Source organism: Camelus bactrianus, chromosome 15 (genome assembly GCF_048773025.1).
Source record: "Camelus bactrianus isolate YW-2024 breed Bactrian camel chromosome 15, ASM4877302v1, whole genome shotgun sequence".
In the NCBI taxonomy this organism is placed as follows: Eukaryota; Metazoa; Chordata; class Mammalia; order Artiodactyla; family Camelidae; genus Camelus; species Camelus bactrianus.
The window spans coordinates 15,080,824-15,098,003 of record NC_133553.1 but is presented as its reverse complement, the minus strand read 5'-3'; the positions used below and the strand labels follow the sequence as shown (position 1 = coordinate 15,098,003).

The 17,180-nt window shown below is 57.0% G+C and overlaps 1 protein-coding gene and 1 long non-coding RNA gene across 4 annotated transcripts in view; one reads left to right on the top strand and one right to left on the bottom strand.

Annotated features, from left to right (window-relative positions):
- Positions 1–1,816: 1,816 nt before the first annotated feature.
- Positions 1,817–17,180, bottom strand: part of TRAPPC12 (trafficking protein particle complex subunit 12) — a 53,842-nt gene continuing 38,478 nt past the window's right edge. For 2 of the 3 annotated variants that reach the window (XM_074341606.1, XM_010956939.3), the window contains exons 7-12: positions 13,925–13,997; positions 11,755–11,828; positions 8,851–8,949; positions 5,380–5,480; positions 2,320–2,407; positions 1,817–2,127 (exon numbers count right to left, since the gene is read on the bottom strand). In XM_074341606.1, the coding sequence (XP_074197707.1) occupies positions 1,885–2,127; positions 2,320–2,407; positions 5,380–5,480; positions 8,851–8,949; positions 11,755–11,828; positions 13,925–13,997 (678 nt within the window). In that variant the 3' untranslated portion in view covers positions 1,817–1,884. Of the gene's footprint in view, positions 2,128–2,319; positions 2,408–5,379; positions 5,481–8,850; positions 8,950–11,754; positions 11,829–12,787; positions 12,891–13,924; positions 13,998–17,180 lie in introns of those variants that run through there. The other variant, XR_012499159.1, reaches the window with a different exon arrangement.
- LOC141573450 (uncharacterized) lies at positions 2,345–4,252 on the top strand. The gene is made up of 2 exons (XR_012499165.1): positions 2,345–2,424; positions 3,268–4,252. It is a non-coding gene; the product is annotated as an uncharacterized LOC141573450 (long non-coding RNA).

Below are 17,180 nucleotides of genomic sequence, written 5' to 3'. Positions count from 1 at the left end.
TGTCCAGCCCCCACAGTTCTACCTGAACAGAGCTCGTGTCCCCTAACGAAACGCGGAGAACAAGCTGAAATAGCATTTATACAGCAGGTGCCCAGGTTTGAGAAAGCTGAGCCTCGGTGGTTTTCCCTGAACAGGAGAAACATGAGAAAGCAGGTCGGCTTCTGAACAGGCGACAGTTTCGGCCTCAGTGTGTGTAACACCGGTAAGAAAACCTCTACGGGTGCTGCCGAGCACGCCTTCAGAAACAGCCTGTCCGCTCTCGGCTCCGCGCGTTGGGGAGGCGCTGCTCCGGCTTCTGGCATGTTGACAGTCCCCGTGTGTGTTCCCAGGGGCACGAGTGTGGTTTAGCCCTCCGCCCGCCCGGAGAGGGGCCCAGCAGGCGCCACCACGTGTGTCCTTGGTCATTTACTGAAGGCCCCAGAGTGGGGACCCGGCGCCCAGTGGGCTGGGGGTCGGGGGACCGCTTCCAGGCTGTGGAGGATGCGTGGTGAGGTGAGCTGGATATTTAAAGGGCCCTTGCCAGACGTCCTTTAATAGAGTGAAGAAATTGTCAGGTACATTAGATGTTTTAAAAGCAGGAGTGAGTGACCATGTAAATATGAAAGCAGATGACCTGACATTCAGATATGAGAGAACAATGCCCCCACCCCGTTGGGACCACCTCCTGGCCCTGCTGAAACTGAGCAGGGCCCTACTGTCACTGGTGACCTGACATCTGCAGCGGTGTCTTCACCCGCTTGGCTGTGTCATGGTTTACAGGGTTGTTCTCAGGCTCTTGCCGACCAGGGCTGGGCTGGAGAGGATGGAGGACTGGGTGGTCCACCCAACCCCCTCATGGTGCTGTGTGCAGGGTCATGCTCAGTGTCCTTGCTCCTGACCCCTTATGGTTTCCTTGTGTCCTGTTGTTCTGGCTGCAGGCCTCAGCTGCCTAAAAGGCTAAAAGCATTTATCAACCTGATTTTAGATGCACAAGTTTTTCTCTAGAGCTATTTTCCACAGAGTCTCTTCCTGTGCATCCTTTGTTCCAGGCAGAAGAATACTGAGTCCTAAAGCAGGAGGTGAACTTCACACCCTGCAGGAGGAAGGGGACCCCTGCATCTGCAAAAACAAGAACAACTTTGCAACAACTTGTTACCCTGTATGTGATCTCTATGGAAACCAGCTCTGCCCCTTGAACCCTTAAACTTTTACTATAAACCCCCTGCCTTCCCTCCCCACCAGGCTCAGTCTCAGCCCACTGTGACCTCCTCTGCCTGGCAAAGAAATGACGCTGCCTTTCTACTTCATCCAAAACTGTCCTCAAGTCTCAATTCAGTAAGCAGGGTGTGGAGGCCATGTTTCAGAAACACTGCTTGAACCCACTTTCAGTGCTCACCCTGTTTTATGCACAAGGAGACCCTTTGTACTCCTGACTGCCTCAGATGCACCCCCCCACCCTAACCCAGCCCGGCTCCCTGTGATGTGCAATCCCCCCCACCCCCCACCAGGCTGGTCCATGGTGTTGGCACAGGCTGGAGAAGGACCGGGGCAGCAGAAGGGATGCAGTCAGCTGTGTGGTGCGGGAGGAGGGTGGGTGGGGCCTAAGGTATTTCTCCTACAGAACGTCCAGGCACCGAGCGAGAGTGCTGTTTGTGTCCTTGCTCAGTGCTTCTCCGAGGACATTCAGAATTAGTCCACGAAGCAGGCCGGCTTCCTGGCGTAAATAGGAGGGCCCGAAGCGTCCCAGACTTCTCCGTAGGAGATGCCCTCCCCCGTGCTGTGTTCACCCCATGGGCAAACTGCCCGACAGCCGCGGCCTGCTCAAGACGCGCTTGCAGACACGGGTGGGGGAGCTTTTATTGGGTCACACGTTAGCGCCGGTGTCCACGCGCACAGGCTGGAGACCTAGGCCAGCTTGAGGCACTGCGTGTTGAAGCAGTCCCCCTCCTTGCTGGCCACTGCCTCGAGCAGGGCCTGCTTCTTCTGCAGGCTGCGGGACGACTCCAGCTCGTACATGGTGGTCAGGTTGAAGAGCACGCTCTCATGCAGGTAGTGCCGGGGGTCCTGCTGCACCATGGCCTCCAGCTGCCGCAGCGAGGCCTTGAGTCTGCCCAGGTACAGCAGGCACACGGCGGCGTTGTTGTTGGCCTGGAGAAGGGACACACAGCGTTGGGCGGGTGGCACGTACTACGACTGTGGGCCCGGGCCCCAGGTACCACGATGCGGGGCAAGGCACTGGGGGTGGTGCGGGTCCCGGACACCTCCCCGACGCCCCGTGAAGGTGCCAGTGCCGGCAGACCTGGGGAGGGCTGCAGGTGAGCCCACATCGCTCCGTCTTACCACTGCATTTGTTGGTTCGATCCTTAGAATTTCTGTGAAGAATCTGTGAGCTTCTGCAAAGTTATTCTGACCGAGGTGAAGGAAAGCTCTGGAAATGAGTGACAGGTAAAGGATTAACCGGGAAAGTCAGGACGCGGGTGCGCCAGCAACACTGGCGGGGCAGCCCCCGGAACCACCCGCAGAGGGGCGGGCGTGCGCCCGGCCGGGCGGCGCTGTCCAGCCACAGCGGGGCACATCGTGTGATGTGGGCTGCAAGGTACCGCGGGCCTAACTTTCATTAATCTAGACACGGTGACATCACCTAAATCACTTTCTGCTCTTTTCTCCCCCCTCTTTTTTTTAAAGACAACCCAATTTTTATTTTATTTTTGTTTTGTGGTTGGAGGTAATTAGGTTTATTTTTTTTTAATGGAGGTACTGGGCATTGAACCCGGGACCTCGTGCACGCTAGGCAGGCACTCCACCACTGAGCTACCCCTCCCCACCTTCTCTCCTTACTGTGCTGGAGAGAGCGTCATCCCTGCAGGGAGCGCTGGGCTGATGAACGCGAACCCGCACAGGCCTTGCTTTATACGGCTTATTTTACTCATAAAGCCAATCACGGACACAAGACATGGGAGTTACAATGGCAGTTGCACTAGAGAGAAGAACTTAACACAAATTCAGGTTGAAATGGGGGCAATATAAAGAAGTACTATGAAAAATCAGGGGAAAAATTCCTAAAACCAGCTTTTATGACTAAAAGAATCCCACTGCAAGTCTGGGAAGCACACTTCTGGGTCCCCTGACTTGCTCAGCCTTGGCCCGGGGAGACCCAGCACTGCACGCAGAAGGGACCCTCTCCCCAGCAGGCTGTGCCGCACAGAGTTTAAAAATTATGGGAAACTTGAGAAAATATTCAAGTAAAAAGTCATACTTGTTCATTAAAACCATTATTTTACCTTGTAGTCCATCCAGTTTCAAATACAAAATACAAAATACAAATACAAATACGGAAACCTGCTGCCTTTCTGTACACTAACAGTTAACTACCAGAAGGCGTAATGAGCAGTCCCATTTACCATCACATCAAAGGAAAACAACACCTAGGGGTAACCCACCCAAGAAGGAAAGAGACCCGGAAACTGCATCATGTTGAGGAAACTGAGACTTCATACAAACAGACGGGAAGACGCGCCACGTCACGGACTGGAAGAACCGACATTGTTAAAATGCCTGTACCGCCCAAGACAATACACAGACTCAGTGCAGTCCCTGTCGAAACACCAATGACACTTTTCACCGAGCTAGAGCAAAAGTTTTACATTTGTATGGAAACACAAAAGACCCTGAATAGCCAAAACTATTTTCAGAAAAAAAGAACACAGCTGGAGGCCTCACATTTCCTGACTTCAGACTACTACAAAGCTACAGTCATCAAAACAGCATGGCACTGGCACAAACACAGACACGTGGATCAATGGAACAGAGCAGACAGCCCAGAAATTAACCCACATTTATTATGGTCAACTTATCTATGACAAAGGAGGCAAGAATACAATGGAGAAAAGACAGACTCTTCAATAACTGGTGTCAGGAAAACTGGACAGCTACATGCAAAAGAATTAAACTGGACTATTCTCTCACACCATGCACAGAAATAAGTTCAAGGCTTAAATATAAGACCTGAAACCATAAAACTTCTGGAAGAAAACACAGGCAGTGCTCTTTGACATCAGTCTTAGTAATATTTTTTTGGATCTGTCTCCTCAGGCAAAGGAAACAAAAGCAAAAATAAACAGCTGGGACTACAGCAAACTAAAAGGCTTTTGCATGGGGAAGGAAACCACCAACAAAACAAAAGGCGGCCTGCTGGATGGGAGAAGACATTTGCAAACAATCTATGTGATAAAGGATTAATATTCAAAGTACACAAAAAACTACTACAACTCAACATCAAAAAAACCAAACAACCTGATTAAAAATGGGCAGAGGACCTGAATAGACATTTTTACAAGGAAGACACACAGATGTCCCACAGGCACAGGAAAAGATGCTCAACATCACTGATCATCAGAATGCAGATCAAAACCACAATGAGATACCACCTCACACCTGTCAGAAGGGCTGCCATCAGAAAGTCTACAAGTGACAAGTGTTGTCGAGGGTGTGGAGAAAAGGGAGCCCTCCCACACTGCTGGTGGGCATGTAATCTGGTGCAGCCACTATGGAAAACAGTATGAAGATTCCTCAAAAAACTAAAAGCAGAACTACCGTAAGATTCAGCAATCCCCACCCCTGGGTGTTTATCCAAAGAGAACAAAAACACTAATGAGAAAAGACACACGTGAACCTCCAGGCTCACTGCAGCACTACTTACAGCGGCCAAGACACGGAAGCAGCCTGAGTGGCCGTCAACAGGACTGGATGAGGAAGGTGCGAAACAGCAACAGGAACGGACACAGACAACAAATGGGCGGTTTCCAGAGGGGAGGGGCGGGGGGGGCGAGCAACCGGCGAGGGGGATGAAGGTACACACTTCCCGTTACAGAGAACATGGGCCACCGGGACGGGACGCAGTCAGTGACCAGGTGGTGTCCGCACGCTGACAGAGCAGGTCATGACTAGACTCGTGGTGGTGGTCAGTTTCAAAGCTATCGAAACACCAGAATCACTAGGTTGTGTAACAGGAACTAACACAGGACTGCAGGTCGGTTACACTTCAAAACACAAACTCACAGAACAAGAGACCAGATCTGAGGTTACCATGGAGGGGCGGGTGAGGGGGGACTGGGTGAAGGCGGTCAGAAGGTACAGACTTCCAGTCACAAGTAAGTAGGAGGGATGCAGTGCCGAACACGACAGATACAGGCAGCACAGTGCTTGAAACCACACGTGGAACCGGCTGGGAGTGAGTGCTGCTTGATTTGGTGTCTAAGAGATGGACGCTCACTAAACCTGACGTGACGCATGTGAATCAAAGCATCACGCGGTACACCTTGCGCTTACTTAGCGCTCTGAGTCAGTTACAGCGCAACGGAACGGGAAGGAAAGACAAAACGAAGGAGGAAAAAGACATACCTGTTCATTAAAACCATCACTTTACCCTGTAGTCCATCCAATTTCTGTGTCACTTTCTCTACGTCTTGAAAGTACTTTTCAGCCGTTTTTATGTCTCCAATCTGCTGTGACGAAATCATGTCCTTAGTTCAGGTGACAACTGTTAAATCTCATCCATGTATGTAATTCCCTAATATCATGCTAAGATGCTGGAACACAGTTATGAATCAGGCAGGGTAGAACTTTGGTAACCATTTACTAATTGTTACTTAAAAAAAAAAGCCACGGGGGTACCACGGGGTGTCGACACCCACATGTCAGAGGGTGAGCTGTCACCACCTGCCGTGTTAACAAGCCTCAGTTTTTGATTTGTACCCTTTGAAAGGAATCCTGGCTTAGTGACACGTAAAATAAAAATAAAATGAATGACTAAAATAATACATTTGTTTGATCTTTGGTATAATACGGCAGTCCCCTAGTCAATTTTGGGGGTTACCATCAAACCTGCAAATTCCAGTCATATTCTGACGCAGTAACACACAATCCCATTGGACAAGCGAACAGATGACCCCACTCTTATCCCAACGTAAGGAAGCCCCCTGAGCGCCCCTTGTAAGATGAAGCCAGAGTCACTGGGGTCCGGATGGCCGCACCCCACTGCGTGGCCATCACTGCAGAACCACAGCGGGGGGGGGGGAGGTAAGGGGGAATCAGGTCTCTGCCCTCAAACGCGTGAGGCAGGAAATCAATGATTTGAGGCTTATAATGAGAAATGTAGGAAAAATTTAAATCCTGTTTAAACAAACAGCTTCCAGCGAGGGTAAGGGAAGAGACAGGCCCTGTGTCCCTGGCCGGCCTAGGGAACAGCCCTGAGCAGCGGGCCCCGGACCTCAGCACACGGTCACCACGCAGGGCCGTGCCCCCAGCGCCCTCCAGCCCCGGCCCGCGGACTCTCCGTCCCTTCCTTCCAGGAACGCCCGCCGGCCCGGAGACTGAAGCCCCGCGCCCTGGAGCCGAGGGCAGGCGGGGGTCCGGGCTCCTCTCCCAGGGCCCCGAGGGAACCGGGGCCGGTGACACACGTGGCCCTGGCTGCCCGGCTGTGGCGGGGGAGGAACGTCCCCGTCCTCGGCCCCGCCCCGGGAGCCCGGGCGCCAGCGCCAGGCTGCCCACGGCTTACAGGAGGGCAGGGTCGTGGCGCCACCCCGCAGACCCCGCGTCGGGGGAGGAAGCGGACCCGCGCGGGGAGGAGACAGAACAGCGTTCTCCCGCGCGGCCGCCCACCCACGGGGCCGGCTCCGCGCCCGCCGCAGCCCCGACATCTGAGCTCCCAGCGGCGGGCGCACTTTACCCCGGACCCCCGGCCAGGCCCGTTAAACGCTGGCGAGCGTGCTGAGGGTCACCTGCTGCCGGTAAACACGTCTCAAGCCCCCCGTGTCTGCTGGGTGCGGAGCTGGGTGCTGCGCGAGGCTGTCAGCGCACAGCAACCTGTGATGTTCTGCTAGCCCCCCTTCACGCTCCAATTAAAAGATGAGGCTCACAAAGGTGGGCAGTTTCTCAGGGCACACAGCTGACCTGTAGCAGCAGGGGTTCAGAGCCAGGTCCGTCCACCTCCCGGACCACGGGCGGGCCCTCTGCACCCCGTGGCCTCACGGGGCTGGTACAGGACTTGCACTGAAACCATTTTCCAGTGGGAGATAATGGAGAAATCTTAGAATTTCCTTTGCCACGTACTGATTTTCCTGGTCATTGGAAAGTGAGCTTACATTTCCATATTTATTAAAATATAATTAGGGTTTAAAATCCTGATTTTCTAAGAGTTAGAGACAGCTTAAAAAATTAAACAATACGAAAAGGCAATTAGAAGTGAAACAAAATATCTAGGAAGCAAATAAGCCCAAAGTAGTTATTTAAAGAAAACAGCAGATAGTAAGTGGATGGACTAATCAAGAAAAAGCATAAATACACAGAATTATAAATGTAAAAGGAGAAGCAACTACAGGTAGGAAGGAAACTGGAATAATTATGAAAGAAGACAATTTTACAGAACTCTATGCAAATATATGTAAACACATGGACCAAACAGGCGGTTTTCCAGGCCTCTAAATCACCGCCATCGGTCCCAGGAACAGGGAGAAGGCTCCCACGCACGGAATGCGGGCGCCATTAGTCACAACCGTCCGACGAATCCCCGGGGTGTGCCTTAGACCTTTCTGAGGTGAATTATTCAAACCTTCAAGGAACAGATAATTCCAAAGTATCCCAAATACCCCAGAGAACAGAGAAGGAAAGAAATCTGACCTCTTTTTATGAAGACAGAACAGATAGCAAGTGCTTTTGCAAAGAGCTCACACACACACAAACCCAGGCCAATTCCACTCAGAACCACAGCTGCAAAGATCTGGGGACACAGGCCCCTGGAGCAGGACCTACTGCAGGTGCCCGGCCCTGAGTGTTTCTGGCGCAGAGACTGGAACCGCTCCTGCACCCGCTCCCCCTCCCCCTCAGGGAGGGAGCGGAGGGGCCGGCCAGACCTGGCCGGGGAGCAGGCGAGCTCTCTGTCCCTCCCGCGGTGACCTGCAGGGCACGGCTGCCTGGCCCGGGGCCCCTGTGTGGACGCATCATGCTCCTGGCCAACGAGGAAAGACTCAGCCCCATCAACTGCTCCTCTGTCCCGGGTTCTCCACCACGTCAGCCGCCCGGAAGCCACTGTGACGGTGGACGACCGTCTGAAACGAGCTCTAGACGGCACGGTCCCTGTTCTACGGTTTGAGCTACTGGTGAGGAGTGTGGGGAGGGCAGTCTCTCTGTGACAGGGAGCAGGAGGTGTTGACGCCCCCAGGGCCACATGGTGAGGTGACAGCTCACTCAGCGCCTGCTCGATGGATGTCTGCCCCTTCTCCAGCCATCAGTGGCCCCTTGTCATGCTCCCCGTCCCCAGCTCCCAGAGTTATGGTAGAAGCCCGAGACACGGGGGTGAGGGCAGAGCCTGCACATGCAGGGTTGCGTCCTGGGACAGACAGAAGCGAGGACGGGAGCCCATCACTCCCTGTCACCAAGTACCACAGCGACCTGCACCCCGGCACCGGCGCCGTTCTTGGCAAAGTGGGGACCTTCCAGCTTCCTGCGCTGCTGGGACCGCTGGATGCCCTTTGTCCGGTTCACGCGCAGTCAAGTGCTCTTTCCAGCAAAATATCATCAAGTTACTATATTATCAATCAAGCAAAAATAAGATTCCTTATGGTTTTATCAACTTTTCTAACTGGAACCGGACAGTCTCCCAAGTAACACATCAGCGCCTCCCAGATGGGAATCTACGTAAATTCATGTTTCACAATTGGCTTCCTGATCGTGTCAAAGCCAGGAGGGCTTAAAGCTTAGTACGGCCACAGAAACCTGACTTGATGTCTTGTTTCCTGCGTTCTCTCTTAAATCCAGAGTAAGCTCTGAGGCACGAGCAGGGAACCCCCCCACCCCCAGCCCCGCAGTCCGCACCTGAAGGAAGATCCGGCCAATACAGCTCAGCAGCTGGGGCTCCTGCTCCGGGTGGTGCTGGATGACCGAGCGGTAGGCGTCCACCGCCAGCACGTAGTCCTGCAGGGGAGAGGGGCCCCGAGAGCATTTTGGAGTCAGGGAGACCACCCTCAGTTCTGCACATGGACTAGGGCCTGCAGCCCTGCTCGGGAAGCGGGGCTCCCATGCGAGCAGGCGCGAAGCTGGGCCCCATGTGAGGCGCAGGCAGGAGGCATGCAGACCAGGAGGCTGAGTCCGGAGGCTGCCTTCCCTCCCCGGGGCTCCCAGCTCTGCACCGAAGCCTGAGGGGCTCTCTTCCTCCACCTTCTAAGCAGCGATCAGCATCGCACCCAGACTAACTCCTTTCCTGACAAAATGACCAAGTGAACTGGTGAATCCTGTCTTGTCTCTGTCTGCCAAATACTCAGGCCCAATTTATTAACTGCGTGGCTGGCGCGGCCCGCGGGGAGCGGAGGCCCAGCCAGGGGCAGGTGGTGGCCTCGCGGCCTGGTCTGGGTCAGGCAGAGCCCTAGACTTCAGGGGCAGCAGGGACACCGCAGAGCACCTGAGAATCACCCGCGGTGTTTAACACCAACCCTTACTTTCGGGTTAGAGTGAATGAAGGGCAACCTTGCCCGGCTGTCAGTTAGCACCCAAATGTCACGGGGCCCTCGCAGTGCACGCGCCCCGAATCCTGGCCTGCGTCTCACGCGCTCCAATGATGTCTGGGGCTGAGCCGGTCCCCAGAGAGCCGGGGCAGGATGCGGAGGGCACGCAAGGCCACCGCACTGCCCCTCTAGGATGCTCTCCGGCCAGTGTCGCTGCCTCACAGCCTCACGTTTCAGTGCTCTGGGCCGGGAGCCAAGGTTTCTGAAGACAATTTGATGTGGGAAGAACAGGTTTTAAAAAAACCAAGCAAGGATCCCTGATGGAAAGTTATTTAGCTGCTGTTCTGTTAAAACAGGGCTCTCCTGGGAGAGTGCTCTGGGCAGGACCGTGGGCTTGGGGGCCTTGTGGGAAAGCTCCCGGCAGGCAGGAGGGTCCTGGGGGCTGCAGGTGCGGCCCACCAGGCCTGGACAGGAGCCGCCTGGGCGCTGCAGCCACGGGGAGGGCTTCTGCCAGCTGATGAGCACTCAGCGAAACTGCTGATTTACTGGCGGTGAGGAAATATGGCCCGTTTAAGGGAAAATGGCTAAAACGAGCTCTTGGGAGAGTGTCACCCACGTTGCGGCCACGGGGGTGGCTCTGAGGACGGGAGTGAACGGCTGCTCTCAGGGACAGACCTATTTAGCCCAACCTTCGGCATTTTTCTTTCAGCAGCGGCACCTGTTTGGTGGCGGTGACTCTAGGCCTGTGACCAGAAGGGAGCCGGTTTACAGGGCCGCCAGGTCCTCTGAGGATGTGAGCACGGGCAGGGTGGGGCAGGCGCCCAAGGTGGGAGGCCCAGGCACCTGGGTGGCTGCCCACGAGGCGCCCTGAGGCAGCCGAGTCTCAGGAGAGGAAGCAACGTGTCACAGGTGAGGCTGGGGACCCCAGGCTCTCAGGACGTGCACCTCTGTGTGACGGCGTCTGCTGCAGATGCTCGGCTGAAGCGTGTGAATAGATTGCTCATCGATAAAAAGTTACATTAATATTTATCTCACTGTAATAGAAATGTTATTCAAAATAATTAGCCGGATGATTAAATAACTCATTGTTAGCCCAGACACATAATTTAATTAACGGGAGACCCGCGAACGGAGGCCGCACGCGGCTGTGATGCGGGGCCCGCCCACCAGATGGCAGCAGGGGCAGCTGCTCGCTGAGGCCTCACTGCGACCCTTTCACTCCTTGTTTAGCTCATGAGAATGCAAGATTAACCTAAAACTTCACGGTAAACTGCATCTGTGGAAACGCGTCTCTGAAGCACAGCAGCACTGAGCGCCGCGTCCCGACCACGCGGGAGGGGGCGGGGCTGCGGCCTGGTGGAGGCGGAGCTCCTGCCGCGTAACAGGGGAGGCGCTCTCACCCCATCCCTGTCTGTGAACGTGTCCTAAAAACGCACGTGGAAGCCCGCCGGTGGAGCCGGAAACTTCCCTCCCGAGTTCTCCCCATGATTAACGAGACAGCAGCCTGCGAATTCACACTCTGCCCCTGGTTCCTCTGTATGCCAGTGACTTCGAGGGAAGAGGACCAGGGCTCCTGACCCCCACTCTGCTGGCGGGGGGTGGCTGCAAAGGCAGCTGAACTGCGCCTCGTTTCAGGGGAGGCGCCCGGAGCTCAGAGACGGGAAGGGGGTGCGAGGCCAGTCTGCACCTCAGTGTCACAGCTGCACGGGGCGCATGGAAGGGGCCTCGGGACGTACAGCTGCCCTGGACACGGTCCTCGCAGGGCTGCCCCACCAGCCCCCAGGGCACATTTCTCCCCTCGCAAACTGCCTGTTCTGCTGAAACCCAGCTCAAGGGTGACCTTGGCCGGCCCGTGGGAGGCGTCACGACCTGCTCTCTGCAGCAGGAAGGTGTTAACGGCGCGACTCTGGGTGTCTGATAAGTGAGGCCTCAGCTGGAGGCCTGCTGACTCAAGATCCTGCCGTGTGAGTTGGGAGGAGACCCTGCCTGGGGAGGAGCGTAGGCGACAGAGCAGAGGACCGATGGCCCCCGACACAGCCTCGCTCAGCCTCCTGGTCCCTAGCCGTCTGGCAGCACTGAGTGAGCCCCAAGGAGCAGGTCTTGTGGAGAAGCCTGTCCCCAGATGCCAGGACCATCGAGCGTCAGGTCAGGACAGGGAAACCACCTCCTCTAACCGGGGAGAACAGAGACTTCTTTCCTGGGGTGGAATTCTGCTCAGCAACCCCTTGGGTGCGCTTCCTCGGGGTGTGTTCCCGCCATGGGGTCCCGGAGGTCCTACCTTCATGAGCAGCAGACAGTTGGCCATGGAGCACATCACGCGGCCCAGGCGGGACCGCCACAGCTGGATGGAGGCTGTAAGAGAGGACGCGGTGTGTGCGCGCGGGAGCGCCCTGCCTCAGCCCCGACTCAGCCCCTCCGTCCCTGCACCCGGCCTCGGCCAGGGGCTCACTGCTGCTCAGCCCACACCCCTGAGCTGTGCTCCTGGGTCTGGGCAGAGCAAGGGAAACAGGAGGGCGACCGAGCACAGGGTCCAGCCAGGGCCATGTCCCCAGGGTAGCACCCCGAGACGAGGAGCAAATCCTGGGAAGATGAGGGCACCTGCAGCAGGTGGAAGGTGGTGTGAAAGTGGATCAGCAGGAGGTCCACCCAGAACCCCCGCCCCGGCCGCAGGGCTGGTGGATGGTCACCCGCCAGATGTCAGCAGCCGTGCCCCGGTGGCAGACACTGTTGAGTGGAAACAATTCCTACCCTATCTGCTTCCCCAGGCTTCGAGGGCGGAGAGTGGGGGGACGTGGGGAGCAGGGCGGGGCGAGGGCCAGTGCGCGGTCGGGCGGTCAGCCCGCAGTCCGGCTCAGGACCAGGGACGAGCACATCCCAGGCGTGTCTGCACGTGGGACTGGGCGAGCCTGCCCCTCGCTGACCTGCCTGCTTACTGAGACTGACCCTCCTGCTGCTGCCAGCACCCACGGGCCATTTGGGATCACAATCTCCTGCAAACGACGCTCATTCCTGGAGCGCTTAAGAAAAACACGCAAACCTTAACTGCCAGAATTAAGAACGTAACTCACTTTGCCTTTCAGCAATTAAAAATACATTAGCGGCTTATATTCCTCTTACAACATCATTTTTGTGGAAAAAATTCTGAACGATATCTTCTCTTAATGAAGGTACAATGTGGACTCTCAGTGAGCTGCACTTTGCTTAGATTATCTTTGCAGACTTCCGAGTATTAATTCTTCCCTCTTTGCCTTTGTTTATCCGCCGTGAGCTATCGGATTTGCAGGCACTGCTTTCTGAGGTCCCACAGCTACCTGCTCCTCCGCAGTAAGGCCGGGGCCCGAGTGGATGTGATGACCAGGACGTGAACACGTGGCGGGCGGGCGTCTGAGGGCTCCGAGACTCCCCCGTCAGACCCTGCAAGTTACCTGCCCTCAAATTACTGAGAAGGACGTGGTCACCTGGGGTTTCTCAAAGAAAGGGCTTTGTATTCAAAGCACAAACGCAGCCAGAGCTGTTGGTCTCTGAGGGTGACACCCCCCCCAGGAGGCTTCCCCCTCTTCCCTGAGTCAGGGGCACGTCTGGGCACCGCACCTGGGTCCCCGCTGCACCCAGTCTCCCTCGCCAGGCGCCCTGCCACACCTGGGGCTCTGGCCCCTCCCTCTGCCCAGGGGGCTGCCTCTCGGACCCCCTCCCAATCAGCCTCCTCACAGCGCACAGAGGTGGAGACCACCGAGCCCCTGGCCCAGGGAGGTGACACCGTGGGGACAGTTGATGACCAGGCCCCAAAGGCTGCCGTGCAGAGGTGCTGGCCTGAGAATCCAGTGGCAGGTGAGGGGCGCCTCAGGGAGGCAGCAGCTGAGCTGGGGCTCAAAGCGTGGTTGGAAGTCCTTCTCTCGGCTGAGAAGCCTCAGCCAGGAAGCTTGTCTCCCAACAGCCGGCCCGTCCGCCCAGTGCTCTTGAGGACACCCTTGGCACCAAGGCCCCCGGGCTCCGCACGCAGGGCCCACAGGGCTCTCCCTCCAGCTCCTCGCGGGCTCCCTGCTGGCTCCCCGCCCCTGCTCCCTCCTGCCACAGCCTGTGGCTCTGGCGGGGCAGCCCCCCTCCCGGGGAGGACCCCAGCCCGAGGGCCTCCCGGCTCCCGTGGGCGGGCCGGGCCGGGCTTCTCTCCCCGATGGCACCACATCCTTTTCTGGGATTATGCGGTGCGGGCGGGTCTTCTCCACCCGACGGGGCCCCCGGGAGCGGGGCTCAGGTCTAACTTGGCCTTCACGTGTTAACAGCGCCAAGCACGGTGCTTGCTTCCCCAAAGGGACCGAGGAGGCAAGCGCATGAAGGGTGAGGAGTGTGTTACTTAGTGAGACAGAAAAGTGAGAGAGAGAAATCCCCTTGGGGCCGAGTCTCCTGAAGACTCTGGTGACCTGTTAAGGAAGGGGGGCTGGCCCACTGACCTTGTCTGTTCTCCTGAGAGAGGCTGCTGGCGCTCCCGTCCTCGGCTAGGCCCTGCTGCAAGTTCGCGAGGATCTGTGGGAATTTTGAGTGAGAGCAACAAGAATGAATTTACTTCTAGGCTTTTCCATCATAGATTACAGGAGAAGCAGATTGCTCTGTGTGGGAACCAATTTGCCAAGGAATGCTTCCCAGGGGCATCGTAAGCATCGCGGCTCACGACACACAGAGGTGACAGTAAGCGGGGGAGTGGCTCTCTGGCAGGTGGCACGTTGGGTTCACGATGCCCGTAAAGCATCCAGAGACATGGCCGTGGGCGGAGGTGTCCTCTCTGAGAGAAAGGCGTCAGGTGTGTCACCTGGGAGGACGGTCATAACTTCTGAGAAAACACGTCTCCCTCCTCCAGGGCACCACGAGGCGTGGGGCCTTTTTTTAATGTCGCGAATAAATCCGGAGCACCTGTCACTTTACATGGTTTTTACTGTTTGGCTAATAACTTTGGGTTGCTTCCTTTGTGATCTGGTTTCCCTAGAAGGAAAGAATTTGCTCCACTGTCATCTGGGCAGAAGGCGTATTTTCTGGAGGGCAGGGTGAGGAGAAAAAGCGCTGCGAGTGAAGACTGCCCGCTGGGGAGAACAATGAAGACCCGTGGACTGAAACAAGGGTGTGCGGCGCCCTGTGACAAGCGACTGCAGGCCGCATACTTCTGGGAAACCGGCCCTTTGCTGAGCAGGCCGCCCCGCCGGCGAGCACCGCCCCACGCGCGGCCGACGAAGGAGCTGCTCTGGGCTCTCGCCCGCCTCGCCCCGTCCGCAAGGCGGGGGGCTACTTGGGCCTCCTCGGCCGCCAGGGCCAGTGCTTCGCACGAGGTGGACAGTCGGCTGTGGACACGAAGGCCCATCCTCTGGGACCACTTAGGACACACTGGGTTCAAAACTGTAACCACGAGACTAGCTAGTTGGTCTAAACCAGGCCAAATGACACTTTTCAGCTAACCTGTCTTCTGATAAGTAATCGTAAGAACAGAAACTGACCAGGAAGGAGAGTCTTCATGGTGCCGCTGAGGGGACAGGCGCAGAGAGCAGGCACGAGAGGTGCTGAATAAGAAAGGCAAGCGGCCTGGTTCCTCCCAGCCCCGGGGGCCGCACACATTGCAGACGGCCAGCTCACTGGCTTCGAGTCACTGTCCATGGATGGGGGCACGGGGAAGACACAGTTCTCTGATGGCAAAGCGACCACAAAAGAGCCCCAGAGAACGAGAACCATGTGCAGAGGCAGACTACACAACCTGTGAGGGCGGGTTGGGGCCTGGTCTTTGTGCCTCACCTGCAGACTGACCCCATGCACCCTGAGGAGGCCCCCTTAGGGGCCGCGGTCTCTCCAGCCTGGGCTGAATCACGGGACGGGTTGAAGAGAACGGACGAAGGAGGAAAGAGAAGTGATGGAGGAGAAGGAGGGAGAAGTGATGAAGGAGGAGGAGGGAGGAAAAGTGATGGAGGAGGAGGGAGAAGTGATGGAGGAGGGGGGAGAAGTGATGGAGGAGGAGGGAGAAGTGGTGGAGGAGGGGGGGAGAAGTGGTGGAGGAGGGGGGAGAAGTGATGGAGGACGAGGGGGGAGAAGTGGTGGAGGAGGGGGGAGAAGTGATGGAGGAGGGGGGAGAAGTGGTGGAGGAGGGGGGAGAAGTGGTGGAGGAGGGGGGGAGAAGTGGTGGAGGACGAGGGAGAAGTGATGGAGGAGGGGGGAGAAGTGATGGAGGAGGAGGGAGAAGTGGTGGAGGAGGGGGGAGAAGTGGTGGAGGATGAGGGAGAAGTGGTGGAGGAGGGGGGAGAAGTGGTGGAGGATGAGGGAGAAGTGGTGGAGGAGGGGGGGAGAAGTGATGGAGGAGGGGGGAGAAGTGATGGAGGAGGAGGGAGAAGTGGTGGAGGAGGGGGGAGAAGTGATGGAGGAGGGGGGAGAAGTGATGGAGGAGGAGGGAGAAGTGGTGGAGGAGGGGGGAGAAGTGGTGGAGGATGAGGGAGAAGTGGTGGAGGAGGGGGGGAGAAGTGATGGAGGAGGAGGGAGAAGTGGTGGAGGAGGGGGGAGAAGTGATGGAGGAGGGGGGAGAAGTGATGGAGGAGGGGGGAGAAGTGATGGAGGAGGAGGGAGAAGTGGTGGAGGAGGGGGGAGAAGTGGTGGAGGATGAGGGAGAAGTGGTGGAGGAGGGGGGGAGAACTGATGGAGGAGGAGGGAGAAGTGATGGAGGAGGGGGGAGAAGTGGTGGAGGATGAGGGAGAAGTGGTGGAGGAGGGGGGGAGAAGTGGTGGAGGATGAGGGAGAAGTGGTGGAGGAGGGGGGAGAAGTGGTGGAGGAGGAGGGAGAAGTGGTGGAGGAGGGGGGAGAAGTGGTGGAGGAGGGGGGAGAAGTGATGGAGGATGAGGGAGAAGTGGTGGAGGAGGGGGGAGAAGTGGAGGAGGGGGGAGAAGTGGTGGAGGAGGAGGGAGAAGTGGTGGAGGAGGGGGGAGAAGTGATGGAGGAGGAGGGAGAAGTGATGGAGGAGGGGGGAGAAGTGATGGAGGAGGAGGGAGAAGTGGTGGAGGAGGGGGGAGAAGTGGTGGAGGATGAGGGAGAAGTGGTGGAGGAGGGGGGAGAAGTGATGGAGGAGGGGGGGAGAAGTGGTGGAGGACGAGGGGGGAGAAGTGATGGAGGAGGGGGGAGAAGTGATGGAGGAGGAGGGAGTAGTGATGGAGGAGGAGGGAGTAGTGATGGAGGAGGAGGGAGTAGTGATGGAGGAGGGGGGAGAAGTGATGGAGGAGGGGGGAGAAGTGATGGAGGAGGGGGGAGAAGTGATGGAGGAGGAGGGAGTAGTGATGGAGGAGGAGGGAGAAGTGATGGAGGAGGGGGGAGAAGTGATGGAGGAGGAGGGAGAAGTGATGGAGGAGGGGGGAGAAGTGATGGAGGAGGAGGGAGAAGTGATGGAGGAGGGGGGAGAAGTGATGGAGGAGGAGGGAGAAGTGGTGGAGGACGAGGGGGGAGAAGTGATGGAGGAGGGGGGAGAAGTGATGGAGGAGGGGGGAGAAGTGGTGGAGGAGGGGGGAGAAGTGGTGGAGGAGGGGGGGAGAAGTGGTGGAGGACGAGGGGGGAGAAGTGATGGAGGAGGGGGGAGAAGTGGTGGAGGAGGGGGGGAGAAGTGGTGGAGGAGGGGGGAGAAGTGATGGAGGAGGGGGGAGAAGTGATGGAGGAGGAGGGGGGAGAAGTGATGGAGGAGGGGGGAGAAGTGGT